The sequence below is a fragment of the Ruditapes philippinarum genome, unplaced genomic scaffold (genome assembly GCF_026571515.1).
Source record: "Ruditapes philippinarum isolate M1 unplaced genomic scaffold, ASM2657151v2 ctg4100_1_1_1_1, whole genome shotgun sequence".
In the NCBI taxonomy this organism is placed as follows: domain Eukaryota; kingdom Metazoa; phylum Mollusca; class Bivalvia; order Venerida; family Veneridae; genus Ruditapes; species Ruditapes philippinarum.
The window spans coordinates 43709-65409 of NW_026857748.1; the positions used below are offsets into that span (position 1 = coordinate 43709).

Consider the following 21701-nt stretch of genomic DNA (forward strand, 5'->3'; position numbering starts at 1 on the left):
AGAAAAAATAAAAATATTTCCTCTTGTATTTTGGTTTTATTAACTAACAATAAACTTTTAATTTAATTATTTTTTTCACTCATGAAATAAATAATGATTTAAATAATAAACTCTCATTTAATACTTAATAATTTTTTTCACTTATTTAATAAACAATTATTTAAATAATAATCTGTCACTTAATAATTACGAAAAAAAATGTACCTTGTTCAGGGGTCGAACCACTAGCCGGATCTGATCAGTCATATAAAACATGCATGCGCCGGGCACTTAAACCACTACGCCATCGCCACAACTGAAATCAAAACGTTTTACAATTACTACTTAAAGTCGATACGTGACTAAATAAAAGTAAACGGATTGGATGCTTTAAATTAAAATATTCTATCTCTTTCGACACATATTTCAGTTTGTTATCTCTGCAATTACCTGATAAAATATATACATTACCTTCACACTTTTTCTAAACTATTTAATACTGAGTTCTTACTTGGATAATGTTCTAATGTTCGACTTTATAAATTATGCAGACGAAACACAGATTTCGACAATTTTCATGGATAAAATTATACTTACTTGGAAACTCCCTGTCACGGTTATCACAAAGTCATATCTGGACTGGAATACATTCCTAGATCCGAGAATAAATGCTCACAAAAAAAACAAACAAACGGTTGACTGCTTTTTAAACCCTGTCAGCGTTACAGTAGTATAGATTTACTAGGTAAAGTGTAAACAATGGCTTTGTTGTTTTGTCGTCGTCGTTGTCATCATCGCCTGGATTTTCACTTTTCATTCAATAAGTTAACAAAACATGACAGAAAAGAAGACATATTTTATTTGACTAATGATAATTGCTTTCGATCTCAATTGCTTGACCGCAAAAAACAAGTTAAAAATTTATAAAAATACAGCTTAAATCTTTGATCTTCTATGCATTCGATTTGCTTTTGCACAGACACCAAGGGAAGGAAAATATAAATTTTCGTAAAGGGCACAGCCTCGACCAAAATTATTGATACGTTTTTGTAAATTATAAATACTCACAATGACAATGACGTATTTTGTTTTTTGGTCGAGACCTGTGCCCTATTCAAATTTTTCAATTTATCGTCGAAAAACTGATACAAAATACCGGAAACGGGTTTTAGCCCTTACTTCAAGCGTATTTTATTGCACGGAACAGACGTATTATCTTTACTGTTTTTCATTTATATCAACAAGCTAAAGGTGTTCTTCCAGAAAATTGTTTCATTTCTTGAAAATTTGAAGTTTTGTAAAATACAAAATATTTAGGCATATTTCATGCATAAGCGAATCTAGTCCTTTAATTGTACTGAAAACCCGGTAACGAACGGATGTTCTGTTTTGAGCTTTGTACCAAACAAATTGTTATTTGAACCTGATTGTCACAGACATGATGTTTGCTACTCGTGTGTAAGTATAAATATATATTCAGTTGTAAAACATTTAGGTTTTAGACGGTTAAATCTTCTCAGATATATAGAGGTAATTGAATGAGTGTAGATTTAATACTGAATTCATTGAACAAGTTGAATAAAAATATATTATGCGAGCCTCTAGCGAGCATAATATTATTGTATCCAACGAGTTCAATAAAGTCAGTAATGAACTTACACGAATTTAATATTCTATTTATCCACATACCAAAAATAAAGACCGTTTGAAGTGAAAAAGAAACATTTTCATTGACGTGCCTTTAACGCAAATGACATCACGTCAAATATATGCACGGCGGTGCAATACCATTTGTACGGAGTCGCAAAACGGCACGGGTATGAGATAATAAAAAAATCAACATAGTACATGGCGAATGATACTGCGATTTTTGTTGCTATTCTTCGATACAGTACATTTCATACGGAATAGCAAACATAAAGAAGTTTCTATATTGTATGTTTATACCGGAATAGCAAACATAAAACAGTTTCTATATTGTATGCAGTAAGTGGAAAAAAGGTGTCAATATCAGTTTTTACTTTCAAATGAAAAATTCATGTTCGATTTCATTCTATACAAGTTTTTTGTTTATTTGAATTTAACGAGAGTTGCAATAATGAAAAATATTAATTTATGCCCATTAAGTATGTTTTACGTAAATGTACATCTTCCATTCTATTGCAATTATTATGTTTTTAAGAACTTTTAATTATAAGTGTGCGTTTTTTTTATGAAATACGTACATAAATACACTTTTAATAAAAGTTGTAATGTAATATTTCATTAGGCATTTTAATTAGAATATAATTATTGACATCTCGAATTTTAAATGAGAGCACGAACAGGTGGGTACGTGAATAAAATAAAAGAACAGCGGTATACAGTAGACGAATATTTTGCTATTAACGATCAACGATACACAAAATCAACGTCAGTCATTGACCATTGTAGAGTGCAGGCTCTTAAAACTTCCTGATTACTGGTAAATAATAGTACACACACTGACTTTTTTTCTTATAGATGCCGTGTACGCGGGGATTAGAATTTCTAGATTCTTTATAAATTGAACATTATGTGTTAGTATTTATTCATGCCTAAAACGTTTTTTCCAGGGACTGGAAGTAAGGTTCACTCAACAAGTATGTGACAACATATTCCACGAAGACCTATACGAGACTTGCGAGACGGACGCAAGAGCCGGGGTTTTCTGTAAATTTTGGGCAAATATATATAACATTGGTGTTAATTCATTCGGAATATTCTATTACCATGATGTCCCGGCTGCATGGTGTAGCAATAAACATTATGGGTACGAGGCTTGCTTAGCTCTGGACTAACTTGTAGAATGACGCAGCAGCAAAGAGAAACACTGAATCCGATCATGTGACATTGTGCAATAAAGTATAGCTTTAATAAATATTAAGTTTTAACTCTTGTCTTGTAATTATTGACATCTCTAATTTCAAATGAGAGCACGAACCGTCGGGTACGTTAATAAAATGTAAGCACAACGACCCTTAAAGTATTGACGACCATTTTGCTGTACAATTATTTCTAAATATTTTCTGCACTTTTTGAAGATTTATAAGAATTTTAATTTTAAATGTATAACCTGTCAGAGCAGGTATTTGTACATTCTTTGAATGACTAGCTAAAATGTATTTTAAAATTGAAATGTATTCTACCAACTGTATTTTAAAATTAAAATGTATTCTACCCAAACGACTATGGAACGAATTTAGAAGAGGTATGCACATGTGATGTTTATAATTTATGAAAATCTGAATACTAGTATTTGCTTTAAAATTTGTATTAAACACATGGCGAATGATCAAATCATTTAAGGAGCTTCGGCTTATTTATGGCCAATATATTCAATATGTTACCAATTATGTTACCTTTTCTCAATTTGATACTAGTTTTCTTCTTAACGTATGTAACTAAACACTAGTTTTGATGAAAATGGCAAATCTCGCAACAAAAAAATTGTGAAGAAATCACTGCCTTGACAAACAATTAAACAAATACATGAAATACATGCAAACTATTGCAAAAGTAAGGTGTTATTCCTATCAAAATACTTTTGTCAATGGAAATTTAGAGACAAAACATTAGATATGTAATGCTCGTATCTTACTTATATTGATATACTCTTCCCGGTGAAGTATAGAATATAAATATGTAATATTTACTTTTACAATACTGGTACGCACGTGTAAATAGCCATGATAATTCCCCAACGTTTATGGGTATGAGTTTAATAATAAATATTTACTGATATATTCATCTCTTTTCAGTCATGTGTGAAATGCTTTAATTTACCCTGTTAGTTTGTCTAATTTCTGGATCAAGAACAAATATCTGATCAAATGGCTATGCCTTACTGCATTCCGGTTGCCATAATCGTCATTTAGTTCTAAATGGCCAACAAGACGCTGAAGGTGTAGTAAATAAAGACATTTATATTGGTGCAAACAGGGTGGTCAGTACTGCTAGTTGACCAGGCGTCAGATTGTGTTTTATGAAGCTACGTTGGGTGGTTACATCATTTCAGTTATGCTATTCTATGCAGTTATTTTGAAACTTCTTGCAACACAAATGAACTAGTAAAAGAAAGGGATTAAACACATTCGCTTTATTTGCTGTTATTTCATTACGTTGTATTTTATCACAGTGCTCTGCCTATCATTATTCATTTTTCTAATACAAAAAAATCCAAACAACATTAAATGGAATTACTGAATAAATCCCATAACAGCAACAATGGAAATATTGCAGGTGCCTGTTCATACACACGTGGACAGTAAAGGTTGAGCGCGACAAAACTTTCCGAGTATAAAACATCTTTTTTAATCAGAGCTGGGCATCAAAGCTGCGTGGTATCCTACCAAAAGTAAACAAACGCCGCCATCTTGGAACAAAAACGGTGTGTTTTTGTTTATTACTTTTTTGTTGGAAATGACCGAAAACCAGATGTATGCTTTCACACGCTTTGCTCGGTATATGATGCTTGCACAACTATTTTGTAAAACAACAATTATAGCAAACTTTTAACTCGAAGCGGGCTTCTATTTTTATAATAATAATAATATATTTATTTAAAGAAGGTAAGCCATGATAATTTACCGTCGTAGAAAACAAGTAACATATTTCGATTTTAAATGTGGCCTTCTAAACAATATATAGACACAAAACATCATAAAACAATAACAAGATTAAGACTTTGTCTCATGACGAACGCTCCTTTTAGATATTAAATATCATTTATACAATTTTCATTTAAAAATATTTTAACAAAATATACATGCATAATAATTATGACAACATGATGACATTGTTATGACAGAGTTATGAAGATATTTATTTGATCTGCAAGATATGTTTTATACTTCTTTTTAAAAGATGTCTAAGAATTAGAAGAACGTTTTAATATTTAAAGTGGATACGACGCAGTTCATATATTGCTTTATCCATCGTTTTTCCCCCTTCAAATCAATTACATTGTATATACTCATTCCAGAGTTTACCATAAATATCAAAATACAAATTTGCACATTCTACTAAAATTTCATTGAAAAGAGATGTTTATTTTCCAAGAAAATAATGATTTGTACCAAATCACACGACCACGTTGAAAATAAAATATGACAGGACGCAGTTGTATTTTCATTGTAGGCTGTACACGATATATTTGTTCAGCTGTTAAAATTCAAGGTTAACCTTTCATTGACGCTGTATCAGTCCGGAATGACCTTTGTTTTAAAAAAGAAAGAATGACAATATTTTAAAAAAAGTCTCTTGCTATCGGAAGAGAGGTATGCACAAACTGCATGCCTACCTTTGTTATCATGAACAACAATTCCCGACAATTCCGTTATTATAATAATGTGTTTTACGCGCCGATTTTCTTGTTATTAAGTGAGAACAGATGAGCTTTATTATTTGAAACTTAAATCGGTATTTGAAATAAAGTATTATTCCTCTCTGAAATGAACATTAAATTTTTAAAATTATAAATGGTTAAGCTATGGTATTTTTTTCAAGTAAGGTATGCGTTTCGTTCAGTCATTTTATGTTCAGCACCGTGGAACTTCACTTTTTAATCAAAGGTTAACAAATTTTGTGTTGAAAAAAAAAACAAAAAAACAATTCAGAGTGGTGTGTCCGACCGAGGATAAGTTGTTTATGCTAAATGACTTCAAATCACTTGCCCTGAAATGCTGTGAATTCGAAAACCATCAGGGACTTTAGTTTTTTTTTTCTTGTGGAAAACCTATCAAAGTAGCTTCAAAATGTCGATGGTTCTCTGCAGGTAAAATAATGCACAAAGATATAAGAAATTATTATTAAGTAGCATGCTCATGTTTAACTGAAAGTCGCTTCCGCAATGCAATCTTTCAAATTAATTAAATGTTATATTAAAAATAAAACAACGTATTCTAAATATTCAAAAGCAACAGAGCATTGCAATTATCCACAAATGATCTTTTATTTTATCAAGCGCAAGTGATTATTCGGTAAAAAAAAAAGACTTATATTGCCAAAAGTATCCCTGATGAAAAGACTGCCAGAAATACAACTGGGTCATATCATATTTTATTTTCAACTGCGTCGTATCATTTCGCACAAATCATTATTTTCTTGGAAAATGAACACCTCTTTTCCATGATATTTTAGTAAATGACGCAAAATTGTATTTTGAAGTTTATGGTAAATTCCGAAACGAGAATGGGAAAAAACGATGGATAAAGCAATATGAACTGCGTCCTATCCACACAAATTCATAAAATGTCTGGTCCGCTTGGAGTTTCAAGTTCGCTATAGCTTTTGTTTTACCTTATAGTTTTGCAAGCAACATATACCGAACGAAGCGGAAAAAAGTGTAGAGTGTTAATACATATATCTGGTATTCAGTCATTTTCAACAAAAATAGTTATAAACAAAAACATACCATTTTCGTATAAAGATGGCGGCGTTTGTTTACATTTTGCGTACAGGATACGACGCAGCTCTGATTCCCAGTCAGGTAAATACGAAGAAGGAAACATTACGCATGATCACACAGAAACAATTATTTTTGTTTTATTTTTTTTATTTTGTTTATTTATTTATTTGCTTTTTCGTGGAATAGCACTAACCTGTCATTTTACTCAGTAACTGTTTCGTAAAGGAAATCTAAATTGTCAATATTTAAGAATAGTTTAAGAAATATTAATTGAATCAACCATAGAACGATTCATCTTTATAATATACGAGGGGCGGTCAGAAAATATCAGGACTTTTCATGCTCCTCTCTTTCCACGTGCAGCTATATACACACATTATATATTGGTGAAAACTACATTCATTCGCCAATAACGTGGTCAGTTTATTTTCAATGATAGTTGTGTATACACAGTATTTTGCCCTCTGATAAATGATAGGTGTTTCGTCTATCATGGACTCTTTGTTAGAGGAACAACGCTCTGTAATAAAGTTTCTGCCACATCTTTCAGAGGCTTAAAAAAGATTTTCTGATAAATGTGTATCACGTTCAACCTACAACTGGGTTTCTCAGTTTCGTGAAGGCAGAAACAAGTGTTTGTGACAGGCCTAGGACTGGGCGGCCAGCTGAGGCGGTGACCCCAACAATGGTAGCAAATGTTAAAGCTTTTGTCAACAAAAATCGTCGTGTAACTTTGGAGGAGGTAGCCAACAAGTTTAGCATCGGTAAGGCATCGGCACACAAGGTTTTACACGAACACCTAGGCATGAGCAAGGTAAGTGCCAGGTGGGTGCCTAGACAGCTGTCCGCAGATCAAAAGGCAAACAGAGTAACCAATGCAAAAGAACATTTATGTCGTTTTAATCGTGAAGGAGATAAGTTTTTGAATCGCATTATCACTTGAGATGAGATGTGGGTTCATTATTCCGAACCTGAGACAAAAGCTCAGTCAAAGCAGTGGAAACGAGCAGGTTCCCCACCTCCTAAAAAGTTTAAGCTGTCTCCTTCGGCTGCCAAAGTCATGCTTGTTACCTTTTGGGATTCACGAGGAATGATACTTACTCATTTCATGCCAAAAGGTCAAACTGTCACCGCCAAGTACTATTCTGAAGTAATTCTGAAAAATCTCAGAGAAAAGCTGAAGCAAATGCGTCCCAGGTTAGCACAGAAAAATGTCCTCCTTCTTCACGATAACGCCCCCTCCATACCGCCGCAACTCTTACAAATGGCAATTGTTGTCTCACCCTCCTTATAGCCCAGACCTCGCCCCTGTGACTTTTATTTGTTTCCAGAACTGAAACAATTGCTTGCTGGAAAGAAATATAAGACCAGGGCGGCTTTGATATCTGCTGTTACACAGTACCTAAAACATAGGTCTACGCCATGGTTCACAGCGGGAATACAAAAGCTCCGACGAAGATGGCAAAAATGCGGAGACGGAGGTGGAGAATATTTTGAAAAAGAGTAGAAAGATGTTTTTTTTTAAATGTTGAATGGTTTTCGAGAACGAGTCAAAATTCCGGATATTATCTGATTATACATTCGCTCACTGTAACTTTGACAAAGAACAATATTAATAAATTGTGATTCAACAGTCTTTTAAGTTTGTGGATTTATTATTCCAGGAATAATCCTAAGCCGCCCTTAATAGACGCACTATTCCAGTGTTATATTAGATCTTTTGCTTATGCTGTGTGTCATCAAACCACTTTTGCCAATTTCTTATTCAACTGTATTGCATTTTATTGCATTGTCATTGAATTATGTACACAATTATTTTTGTCAGTAATACACTGTATCTGAGAAGTAAAATTGCGAGACATTGACAAGATCCGCGCGATTAAAACTCGATGAAAACTCTCATTAACCAATAATTTAAATAAATCGAGGTATTTTTAGATAACTGCGAAAGCTCTAATTCTTGGAAATGATTAAAAACTGGTTAAATAGACCAATATTACCCCCCAAAAAAGTTTTATTTTCAACTGCGTCATATCATTTTGTACAAATCATGATTTTCTTGGTCAATAAGCATTCTTATAAATGATGGTGCAAAAATAAGGGTGCAAAAAATATACTTTAAACCTTGAGTTTAACTCTAAAACGAGTATATTAATGTTTTGCGGGAAGCAATATCACGGTGCATATCCATATCGGTACCCTCTTTGCGACATCTACTTAATCGGTTCCTCTTACTTCTCGTGCATGCAAAGAGGGTATTCGTGCAATTACTTTTATCAATAAATAACATAAAACATAATAACTTTCTTCGGTGCATCATTTCAATTCTAAGAAATGCACCCGTTAATAGAACAACATTTTATGGTAAGAATTAAAAATTAAAATATACTAATTCAACTTTAAAATACAACGGTCAGATCTTGTTTATACGTGGGGAAGTCAGATAATATCCGGAATTTTGACTCGTTCTCGAAAACCATTCAACATTTAAAAAAAAAAACATCTTTCTACTCTTTTTCAAAATATTCTCCACCTCCGTCTACGCATTTTTGCCATCTTCGTCGGAGCTTTTGTATTCCCGCTGTGAACCATGGCGTAGACCTATGTTTTAGGTACTGTGTAACAGCAGATATCAAAGCCGCCCTGGTCTTATATTTCTTTCCAGCAAGCAATTGTTTCAGTTCTGGAAACAAATAAAAGTCACAGGGGGCGAGGTCTGGGCTATAAGGAGGGTGAGACAACAATTGCCATTTGTAAGAGTTGCGGCGGTATGGGAGGGGGCGTTATCGTGAAGAAGGAGGACATTTTTCTGTGCTAACCTGGGACGCATTTGCTTCAGCTTTTCTCTGAGATTTTTCAGAATTACTTCAGAATAGTACTTGGCGGTGACAGTTTAACCATTTGGCATGAAATGAGTAAGTATCATTCCTCGTGAATCCCAAAAGGTAACAAGCATGACTTTGCCAGCCGAAGGAGACAGCTTAAACTTTTTAGGAGGTGGGGAACCAGCTCGTTTCCACTGCTTTGACTGAGCTTTTGTCTCAGGTTCGGAATAATGAACCCACATCTCATCTCAAGTGATAATGCAATTCAAAAACTTATCTCCTTCACGATTAAAACGACTTAAATGTTCTTTTGCATTGGTTACTCTGTTTGCCTTTTGATCTGCGGACAGCTGTCTAGGCACCCACCTGGCACTTACCTTGCTCATGCCTAGGTGTTCGTGTAAAACCTTGTGTGCCGATGCCTTACCGATGCTAAACTTGTTGGCTACCTCTTCCAAAGTTACACGACAATTTTTGTTGACAAAAGCTTTAACATTTGCTACCATTGTTGGGGTCACCGCCTCAGCTGGCCGCCCAGTCCTAGGCCTGTCACAAACACTTGTTTCTGCCTTCACGAAACTGAGAAACCCAGTTGTAGGTTGAACGTGATACACATTTATCAGAAAATCTTTTTTAAGCCTCTGAAAGATGTGGCAGAAACTTTATTACAGAGCGTTGTTCCTCTAACAAAGAGTCCATGATATACGAAACACCTATCATTTATCAGAGGGCAAAATACTGTGTATACACAACTATCATTGAAAATAAACTGACCACGTTATTGGCGAATGAATGTAGTTTTCACCAATATATAATGTGTGTATATAGCTGCACGTGGAAAGAGAGGAGCATGAAAAGTCCTGATATTTTCTGACCGCCCCTCGTATATTATAAAGATGAATCGTTCTATGGTTGATTCAATTAATATTTCTAAAACTATTCTTAAATATTGACAATTTAGATTTCCTTTACGAAACAGTTACTGAGTAAAATGACAGGTTAGTGCTATTCCACGAAAAAGCAAATAAATAAATAAATAAAAAAAAAAAAAAAAAAAAAAATAAAAAAAATGTATCTGTGTGATCATGCGTAATGTTTCCTTCTTCGTATTTACCTGACTGGGAATCAGAGCTGCGTCGTATCCTGTACGCAAAATGTAAACAAACGCCGCCATCTTTATACGAAAATGGTATGTTTTTGTTTATAACTATTTTTGTTGAAAATGACTGAATACCAGATATATGTATTAACACTCTACACTTTTTTCCGCTTCGTTCGGTATATGTTGCTTGCAAAACTATAAGGTAAAACAAAAGCTATAGCGAACTTGAAACTCCAAGCGGACCAGACATTTTATGAATTTGTGTGGATACGACGCAGTTCATATTGCTTTATCCATCGTTTTTTCCCATTCTCGTTTCGGAATTTACCATAAACTTCAAAATACAATTTTGCGTCATTTACTTAAATATCATGGAAAAGAAGTGTTCATTTTCCAAGAAAATAATGATTTGTGCGAAACGATACGACGCAGTTGAAAATAAAATATGATATGACGCAGTTGTATTTCTGGCAGTCTTTTCATCAGGGATACTTTTGGCAATATAAGTCTTTTTTTTACCGAATAATCACTTGCGCTTGATAAAATAAAAGATCATTTATGGATAATTGCAATGCTCTGTTGCTTTTGAATATTTAGAATACGTTGTTTTATATCCTTTTACATAGTTGGCTTTCTGAAGTAACACTAGTGCGACAGAAAGTTTCCTTATTTTACAAAATGACAAATTCGTAATTAATGTAGAAAGCACAGTGACACTCATGGTAACAAAAATTAAAATATCCATCATATGTGGCCAATCAGATTTATTTGCATTTAAAGTATCGTTCAGTAGAACAGATGTCTCAGCCCTAATAGTGTTAATTTGAACCATTATATGGTTTATTAATAAACACGTATCATTGTTCCTGTTACATGTTCCAAGTGGGTCTAAACTAAGTGATTGTGGTATTTGCACACGTGGTAGGCCTAACACAACAATTCAGAAGGACAATGGCCCAAAGAAGTAGTTTCATTGCTTTCAGTTTTCCAGTCGGACCTACAATAAACGTAAAAAAAAATGTATGTAGCGTAGCCGGGTTAGGTGGGGATCAGTCACCTGATAGCACTATAAGACAACAAATGTTAATTTGTTATGGTTGGCCTTACTACATAAAAAAAAGATTTTGAAAATTAAAGATTGGTATACCAATTAGACTAGAGAACTGAAGCGCCAAGCCACTTAATTGTTCCAGAATTTTCATTGAAAATTGAATTGACCTTTCTGATATTATTCTGCAACACGTGCTTTGCTAAGAGTCATCATACCATGCCTAGACTGCTTACGTTCAGCCTTATGGATGTTATGTTTTTGAATATCCTCAGGATTGCATTTTTCCAGAGGAATCCATTCAGTAGAATCCTTGAATTGGTAATGCTTCCGTCCATCAATGGTTTTCTGTTTTACAATAGAACCTGATTGCAAATGTTTACCACCTTCATCAGAAATCCCAGAAGGTTTTAATGAATCTTTAACCATTTTGGTTTTTTCAGGAGGTGACTGACCAACACTGTTCTTATGTAGTGGTTTGCCTGCCCGTGTTGAGTTTCTCATTGTTTATTTTTTTCTATTGTTATTCAATGTATTTTTATATGTCAAGTACAAAACATATTTTTTTAGTCTAAGTATGTTGTTAAGATTTCTGCTATCATTCTAATAAAATTAATTAATTATTGTTAATCTTTTTATGGCAAAAATTTGATATAATTATATATCTCTGGTAGTTGAAGATATACATGAGATATGTGTTATAATTGCTTAAAATGAGTTATAAATACGAGCGTAGATATTGGTTTACATCTTGCATTATGTTACTGTATATAAGTGTTTGATTATTCATTAACAATGTGAGTAAAATATGATTGTATGTGCATTAGTATGAATAGGTTCATCTACCTTTCACAGCATAAGCGAGTTCTCTACATAAATAATTCTTATCACTATTATATTCCCCATAATTATTAAAGTCAATTCTTGTTTTACATCAGTAAATTGCAATTTCCATTATTTTATCTAAGATGTTAGTTTTCAGTTATCATCCATATTTGCAATGATGTTGTATTTCATGATTGTCTATAAATTGAAATTTGTATCATTGTATTATATATTTACTGATTATACATTCGCTCACTGTAACTTTGACAAAGAACAATATTAATAAATTGTGATTCAACAGTCTTTTAAGTTTGTGGATTTATTATTCCAGGAATAATCCTAAGCCGTCCTTAATAGACGCACTATTCCAGTGTTATATTAGATCTTTTGCTTATGCTGTGTGTCATCAAACCACTTTTGCCAATTTCTTATTCAACTGTATTGCATTTTATTGCATTGTCATTGAATTATGTACACAATTATTTTTGTCAGTAATACACTGTATCTGAGAAGTAAAATTGCGAGACATTGACAAGATCCGCGCGATTAAAACTCGATGAAAACTCTCATTAACCAATAATTTAAATAAATCGAGGTATTTTTAGATAACTGCGAAAGCTCTAATTCTTGGAAATGATTAAAAACTGGTTAAATAGACCAATATTACCCCCCAAAAAAGTTTTATTTTCAACTGCGTCATATCATTTTGTACAAATCATGATTTTCTTGGTCAATAAGCATTCTTATAAATGATGGTGCAAAAATAAGGGTGCAAAAAATATACTTTAAACCTTGAGTTTAACTCTAAAACGAGTATATTAATGTTTTGCGGGAAGCAATATCACGGTGCATATCCATATCGGTACCCTCTTTGCGACATCTACTTAATCGGTTCCTCTTACTTCTCGTGCATGCAAAGAGGGTATTCGTGCAATTACTTTTATCAATAAATAACATAAAACATAATAACTTTCTTTGGTGCATCATTTCAATTCTGCAATTCACCAGTCATACTAAGAAATGCACCCGTTAATAGAACAACATTTTATGGTAAGAATTAAAAATTAAAATATACTAATTCAACTTTAAAATACAACGGTCAGATCTTGTTTATACGTGGGGAAGTCAGATAATATCCGGAATTTTGACTCGTTCTCGAAAACCAACATTTTAAAAAAAAACATCTTTCTACTCTTTTTCAAAATATTCTCCACCTACGTCTACGCATTTTTGCCATCTTCGTCGGAGCTTTTGTATTCCCGCTGTGAACCATGACGTAGACCTATGTTTTAGGTACTGTGTAACAGCAGATATCAAAGCCGCCCTGGTCTTATATTTCTTTCCAGCAAGCAATTGTTTCAGTTCTGGAAACAAATAAAAGTCACAGGGGGCGAGGTCTGGGCTATAAGGAGGGTGAGACAACAATTGCCATTTGTAAGAGTTGCGGCGGTATGGGAGGGGGCGTTATCGTGAAGAAGGAGGACATTTTTCTGTGCTAACCTGGGACGCATTTGCTTCAGCTTTTCTCTGAGATTTTTCAGAATTACTTCAGAATAGTACTTGGCGGTGACAGTTTGACCTTTTGGCATGAAATGAGTAAGTATCATTCCTCGTGAATCCCAAAAGGTAACAAGCATGACTTTGCCAGCCGAAGGAGACAGCTTAAACTTTTTAGGAGGTGGGGAACCAGCTCGTTTCCACTGCTTTGACTGAGCTTTTGTCTCAGGTTCGGAATAATGAACCCACATCTCATCTCAAGTGATAATGCGATTCAAAAACTTATCTCCTTCACGATTAAAACGACTTAAATGTTCTTTTGCATTGGTTACTCTGTTTGCCTTTTGATCTGCGGACAGCTGTCTAGGCACCCACCTGGCACTTACCTTGCTCATGCCTAGGTGTTCGTGTAAAACCTTGTGTGCCGATGCCTTACCGATGCTAAACTTGTTGGCTACCTCTTCCAAAGTTACACGACAATTTTTGTTGACAAAAGCTTTAACATTTGCTACCATTGTTGGGGTCACCGCCTCAGCTGGCCGCCCAGTCCTAGGCCTGTCACAAACACTTGTTTCTGCCTTCACGAAACTGAGAAACCCAGTTGTAGGTTGAACGTGATACACATTTATCAGAAAATCTTTTTTAAGCCTCTGAAAGATGTGGCAGAAACTTTATTACAGAGCGTTGTTCCTCTAACAAAGAGTCCATGATATACGAAACACCTATCATTTATCAGAGGGCAAAATACTGTGTATACACAACTATCATTGAAAATAAACTGACCACGTTATTGGCGAATGAATGTAGTTTTCACCAATATATAATGTGTGTATATAGCTGCACGTGGAAAGAGAGGAGCATGAAAAGTCCTGATATTTTCTGACCGCCCCTCGTATATTATAAAGATGAATCGTTCTATGGTTGATTCAATTAATATTTCTTAAACTATTCTTAAATATTGACAATTTAGATTTCCTTTACGAAACAGTTACTGAGTAAAATGACAGGTTAGTGCTATTCCACGAAAAAGCAAATAAATAAATAAATAAACAAAATAAAAAAAACAAAATAAAAAAAATGTATCTGTGTGATCATGCGTAATGTTTCCTTCTTCGTATTTACCTGACTGGGAATCAGAGCTGCGTCGTATCCTGTACGCAAAATGTAAACAAACGCCGCCATCTTTATACGAAAATGGTATGTTTTTGTTTATAACTATTTTTGTTGAAAATGACTGAATACCAGATATATGTATTAACACTCTACACTTTTTTTCCGCTTCGTTCGGTATATGTTGCTTGCAAAACTATAAGGTAAAACAAAAGCTATAGCGAACTTGAAACTCCAAGCGGACCAGACATTTTATGAATTTGTGTGGATAGGACGCAGTTCATATTGCTTTATCCATCGTTTTTTCCCATTCTCGTTTCGGAATTTACCATAAACTTCAAAATACAATTTTGCGTCATTTACTTAAATATCATGGAAAAGAGGTGTTCATTTTCCAAGAAAATAATGATTTGTGCGAAATGATACGACGCAGTTGAAAATAAAATATGATATGACGCAGTTGTATTTCTGGCAGTCTTTTCATCAGGGATACTTTTGGCAATATAAGTCTTTTTTTTACCGAATAATCACTTGCGCTTGATAAAATAAAAGATCATTTATGGATAATTGCAATGCTCTGTTGCTTTTGAATATTTAGAATACGTTGTTTTATATCCTTTTACATAGTTGGCTTTCTGAAGTAACACTAGTGCGACAGAAAGAGTCCTTATTGTACAAAATGACCAATTCGTAATTAATATAGAAAGCACAGTGACACTCGTGGTAACAAAAATTAAAATAGCATTCATATGTGGCCAATCAGATTTATTTGCATTTAAAGTATCGTTCAGTAGAACAGATGTCTCAGCCCTAATAGTGTTAATTTGAACCATTATATGGTTTATTAATAAACACGTATCATTGTTCCTGTTACATGTTCCAAGTGGGTCTAAACTAAGTGATTGTGGTATTTGCACACGCGGTAGGACTAACACAACAATTCAGAAGGACAATGGCCCAAAGAAGTAGGCTCATTGCTTTCAGTTTTCCAGTCGGACCTACAATAAACGTAAAAAATGTATGTAGCGTAGCCGGGTTAGGTGGGGATCAGTCACCTGATAGCACTATAAGACAACAAATGTTAATTTGTTATGGTTGGCCTTACTACATAAAAAAAAAGATTTTGAAAATTTAAGATTGGTATACCAATTAGACTAGAGAACTGAAGCGCCAAGCCACTTAATTGTTCCAGAATTTTCATTGAAAATTGAATTTGACCTTTCTGATATTATTCTGCAACACGTGCTTTGCTACGAGTCATCATACCATGCCTAGACTGCTTACGTTCAGCCTTATGGATGTTATGTTTTTGAATATCCTCAGGATTGCATTTTTCCAGGGGAATCCATTCGGTAGAATCCTTGAATTGGTAATGCTTCCGTCCATCAATGGTTTTCTGTTTTACAATAGAACCTGATTGCAAATGTTTACCACCTTCATCAGAAATCCCAGAAGGTTTTAATGAATCTTTAACCATTTTGGTTTTTTCAGGAGGTGACTGACCAACACTGTTCTTATGTAGTGGTTTGCCTGCCCGTGCTCTGCCTTATGCCCTGTCCTGTTTTTCTTTGGGGTCCTCCTGGGCTCCTTGCCGCTGGCGCTTGTTGCTGGGTCGGGTGGAGGCTGCGTTCATGGAACGCCGCCTTTCCTTGTCGATCTTGTTTATCATGTTTTTTGGCCCCAGCAGGTTGAGCAGCCTTGGCAAGCTTTTGCCTTACAGGTTCAGGCTTCACATACTTTTTGATGCGTGATGCATTGATCAAGTCTTTCAGAGGAATCTGAGTTTTGCAATCAATCAAGCGATATGTGAAATTTGGTCCGAGTCCACTGATATAGTATGGACCAATATGCTTATGCATGAGCTTTAGTGAAATTCCTTTTTTTGTTCTCATGTTTTTCAGAAGGACCCAATCTCCTACGATAAAAGTTGGTTCCTTGGCTTTAATATCATGCCGTTTCTTTGACTTTTCCTGGGCAATTTTCATATTGGATCCAGCTATCTCTTTGGCAACTGTTAAGCTCTGAAGCAGTTGTTCAAAGAAACACTGAGCATCCATTCCCATACTTGTTTTAGGAATAAGGGACGTATCTACAGGTAAATTCATTTCCTTACCGAAAAGCATGAAAAATGGTGAAAATCCTGTTGACTGTGTTGCTGGTGACATACGAATGGCCATCATTGCTGCTGACAAGATGGAAGGCCAATTTTGCTGGTGTTCATTAACATAGGCCCGAGGTATTTGTTCCAGAGTCGAATTTAAGCGCTCACAGGTCGCATTTGTCTGAGGATGATATGCACTGGTGTGATGTCTGATTATGTCGAACATCTCACACAATGCACTCACTAATTTAGACATAAAATTGCGTCCCCTATCTGAAACAAGTACTCGCGGAGCACCATACCTTGTAAACACTTCCTTAAAGACAATGGTAGCAACCAAATGGGCCTCCATGTTTTCCATTGGAAATGCCTCACTCCATTTGGAGAAGCTGTCCACCACTAAAAGAATATATTGTGATATCCTTCCTTTGATTTTGGCAGAGGTCCAAGTATATCCATGTGCCAGCGCCCAATCGGTTCATCAATTGGCATGTTTATTAGAGGCGCAGGCCGAGGGTGCCGATCAACTTTAATTCGTTGACAGCAGTCACACGACCGCGCGTATTCAAGCACATCCTGGTAATAACCATGCCAAAAGAATTTACGTTTGATAGCGAGGAAGGTGCGTTGTATGCCAAGATGACAGCCACCAGCCACACAGTCATGATAGCTCCTCAAAACATCCTCACGGAAGACCTTAGGAAGAGCTAATTGTAAAATCATGTTATGGGCTGGAACCACCTTTTTGACCTTGGCTGATAGTAATGATACAACACACCATCTGATAAGATATAATTTCAGGACTCACGAACAGTGCGTTCTGCCAACTCCTTATCTTCTGGAAGATTCCTAGCAGCAAGATACATGTATAGATCCTTAAAGTCATCACATTCTTTCTGATATTTAATTATTTCATGATTTTCCCAAATTTGTTTGTTTTTGTCATTATCTTTATTGCTATTACTTAATATTTTATCAGGATCAAGAGAAATTGGTTCAAAATTTTCAGAGTTTACTAATGTTTTATGTGTGACTGAAGCATCCATTACACACGATATATCATGATACTGAAAACAATATGAAATATGAAAAACAAGATCAACAAGGAAAGGCGGCGTTCAATGAACGCAACCCCCATATGACCCAGCAACAAGAACCAACGGCAAAGAGCCAAGGCGGACCCCAAACATAAAAAGGACAGGGCAACGACACGTTAATCATTAAATTATAAATAATTTGTAACTGATTAGGAATTCAGAAAAGAAAATAATAATAGGCCCACAAAGGGGAAGGGGACAGAAGACCGGGGAAGGGGGGGGGGTTAATCAAAGAAATAAAAACTAGAGGCAATGGGGAAGATACTTACCGTAGACGAGAAAACAACAAGGGACACAAGCAAGTGTCACCAAAACAGTATGAAACAACATAGACAAACATCTGAGGAACACAGTGGGGCGCCGCCTTGGAACGGTCAGCAGCATAATAATGACTGCTGGGGAGTTTAAACCGGTTAATGGTGCACCAAACCTCGCTCTTAGCCCCACCATGTTCCTATAAACGAGACAGTGTAAATAAAATGAATCCCCGCCAAGTGAAATTCTAACAGTTGTCATGGTTACAAAAGGTTAAATAAGTAAAACACTAAAATGATCTTGTAGAAACATATAAAAGTAAACCCAATGACCATAACAAAAGTACTCAATGTCCTAAAGGAAGACAGAGCAACAAGAAAATCACCTACAAGGGCCCGACGAAGCAAGGCAGAAGACGAACATTAAGACAATTCAGTCCCAAAGGGCTTTACGAACTATCCATCATAGAGTCTCCCCACTTGGTCCGTCAGATGCAATCAAAAGAGGAAAGCGTAGTGTCCAACTGTAAACGGGTTGAACACTAAAACATGCAGTATGTCTTAAAATAGTAGGGTCATAACCTCTTTTAATAAAACGTTTAATGATTTTAGTAAAAACAGCAGAAAAATTTACCATGACCCAAAATCTTACGAAGTTTGTAAACCACATCGCCATAAAAACCAGGCTGGCTAATCCCTTGTCGCAGAAGAGTTTTTAAATCACTATTGAATTTAGAAATTAAATCAAAGTTACGATTGTAAAATTTAGTAAAATATTTCCGTAATTTATGATAGCGGTAGCCCTGTTTAAGAAGCTTGCTGGTAATAAAAATATTCCGCTCGTTGAAATCCTTTACGTTGTTACAAGCTCTAGCGAATCTAATTAAATGAGAAACATAAACCCCGTAGGATGTTGCATGGGGTACGTCTCCATCCAAATGTGGATAATTAACTATACAAAAGTTAAAGTCATCTCTTTTATCATAAATTTTTGTGTGAATAGAATTGTTGTTGATAGTAATATGAAGATCCAAAAATGATGTACTAAAATTTCAAGAGTTCGTTTTATTAAGTTGTAGTTCATGTGGATAAATGTCAGACACCATTTGATCAAAATAAGGATTATCTAAATTAAAAAATATCATCAAGGTATCTGGAAGTATTATTAAATGCGACTATAACATCTTGTTGTTTCTCTTCAGAGAGACTCAACATAAAGTCTCTTTCATAGCAGTACAAAAACAAATCGGCGACCAGGGGTGCACAATTAGTACCCATAGGAATTCCTATGATCTGTTTAAATAAGGTATTACCAAACCTGACATAAATGTTGTCTAAAAGAAAAGAGAGTGCTCTACAAACTTCGTCACAAGTCCACATAGTATAATGTTTAACAATACCGTTAGTAAAAAAAGCTTTGTTAGAATTACATGCTAGAAAAGTAACTTTTTTCCCGTGCAAAAGTTTTCTGAATCAGGGAAATTAGTTTATCATTGATTAATTTATGTGGCAAAGTTGTATACAGTGTAGAAAAATCGTATGTACTGACAGTTGAAGCTTGAAAGTTATTAATTTTGAATTTATCCAAGATTTCACCAGAATTTTTAATTGACCAGAAGAGATGTTTGCCTGTGTTTTCATAGACTTTATCACAATATCTAATTACATGTGTTTTAATGGCAGTCAAACAAGACGTCAATAAAATAGAAAGTTTACTTGTAGTGCAAGATGTAGAATTAGCAATAAATCTGGCTTTGTAAGGTTTTTTATGTAATTTAGGAATCCAATACATAATAGGAAGTTTGAGTTCTTTTTCATTTATTTGGACTTTAAGATTGGAAATATTAGTTATATGATTGTTTACAATGTCTTTTTCGGAGACAGAGGTTTTAGAATACGCATTAGTGCTATTTAGTTCCTTATGCAAAACGTTAATGTAATGGATTCGTCAAACAATTATAATATTATTAGCCGCCTTGTCCGCTGGCACCAAAACAAATTTTGAATGAAAAGCTAAAATATCTTTTTCCAGATGTCTTAAAGTAAGTCTTGGTTTAGGTGGCAAAAGATGTTCATTTCCACGATAAAAATTAATACGTGGGTAACCTCCACTGTTTCTGGCTCCTCAAAATCACTCTCTTGAAATGGAAAGGTGTAGATGTCCTGGTCTTCATCCTTTTTGCATTCAACTTGCATTCAACCGCAACGGATACACTTGACACATTGGTAAATTCAGAATGTGCCAAAATGTTCGCATTTTGGTTTTCGACTGTCGCACTGACGTCGACACCAACAGCGATGCATGGCTCCTGGGTAACAGTGTCAGGAGTCAATGCAGCTGTGTTTTGGGCGCTGTCCAGTGCAAAAGGTTTAACCTCAACTGATGTACCTGGCTCGACAGTGTATATACGTCGAGACAAAGCATCAGCATTTTGGTTTGTACTACCTTTTTTGTGAATGACATCAAAGTCATATCCCTGTAATTCCAATGACCATCTACCCAAGCGACTTGATGTATCTTTGCTCTTGTGTAGCCATTCCAGTGCCTTATGATCAGTGAAAACTTTGAATTTTTGATGCGACAAGTAATGTTTATAACATCTTATTCCTTCTACTACAGCCAAACATTCCTTATCAGTTACGCCCCATTTTCGCTCATCAGGACGTAGAGACCTACCCCCATAACAAACCACCCTCTCTTTGCCATCGGACCCCTTTTGACCAAGTATATAAGCCAAAGAGACATCCGAAGCATCGGTAGTAAGTATGAAAGTTTGGTTCATGTCATAGGAGCAGTAACCAAGGTATGTTTAAGAGTTTCAAAGGATTTCGTTTGTTCTTCGGTCCATTCAAATTTTGTATCCTTTTGTAACAAGATATGTTTGTAAAACATGTATGCCCCCTATCAGCAGCCAATTATTCATGTGATAAGGTAATTATGCATGACTTCTGACCCAGTGATCAAACAATTAATAAGGGTTATCAAGTATCTACTGGTCATGACCTTGACCTTTGACCCCTTGACCCAAAACTCAATAGGGGTCATCTGCTGGTCAAGACAAATCATCATACAAAGTTTGAAGTTCCTAGGCCTAAGCGTTTTTACTTAATTGATCAGAAACCGTTTTTACTTACAAGGTCAATGTGACCTTGACCTTTGACCCTTGACCCCAAAATCAATAGGGGTCATTTGCTGGTCATGACTAATCACCATGCCAAGTTTGAAGTTCCTAGGCCTAAGGGTTCTTTTATTATTGATCCGAAACCGTTTTAACATACAAGGTCAATGTGACCTTGACCTTTGACCCCAAAAATCAATAGGGGTCATCTGCTGATCATGACCAATCACTATGCCAAGTTTGAAGTTCCTAGGCCCAAGTGTTCTTTTGTTATTGATCAGAAACCGTTTTTTTACTTACAAGGTCAATGGGACCTT

At 35.1% G+C, this 21701-nt stretch overlaps 1 protein-coding gene and 1 long non-coding RNA gene across 2 annotated transcripts; one reads left to right on the top strand and one right to left on the bottom strand.

The window, feature by feature from the left end:
- The first annotated feature begins 1326 nt into the window (after window positions 1–1326).
- Window positions 1327–2889, top strand: LOC132750831 (uncharacterized). Its single transcript, XR_009628605.1, has 2 exons — window positions 1327–1437; window positions 2574–2889. It is a non-coding gene; the product is annotated as an uncharacterized LOC132750831 (long non-coding RNA).
- A 12904-nt stretch (window positions 2890–15793) lies between these two features.
- Window positions 15794–17266, bottom strand: LOC132750829 (KRAB-A domain-containing protein 2-like). Its single transcript, XM_060740881.1, has 2 exons — window positions 16532–17266; window positions 15794–15811 (listed from the first exon to the last, which is right to left on the bottom strand). Exons 1-2 carry the CDS (start codon window positions 17264–17266, stop codon window positions 15794–15796), a joined length of 753 nt encoding a protein of 250 aa, XP_060596864.1.
- Window positions 17267–21701: the final 4435 nt, after the last annotated feature.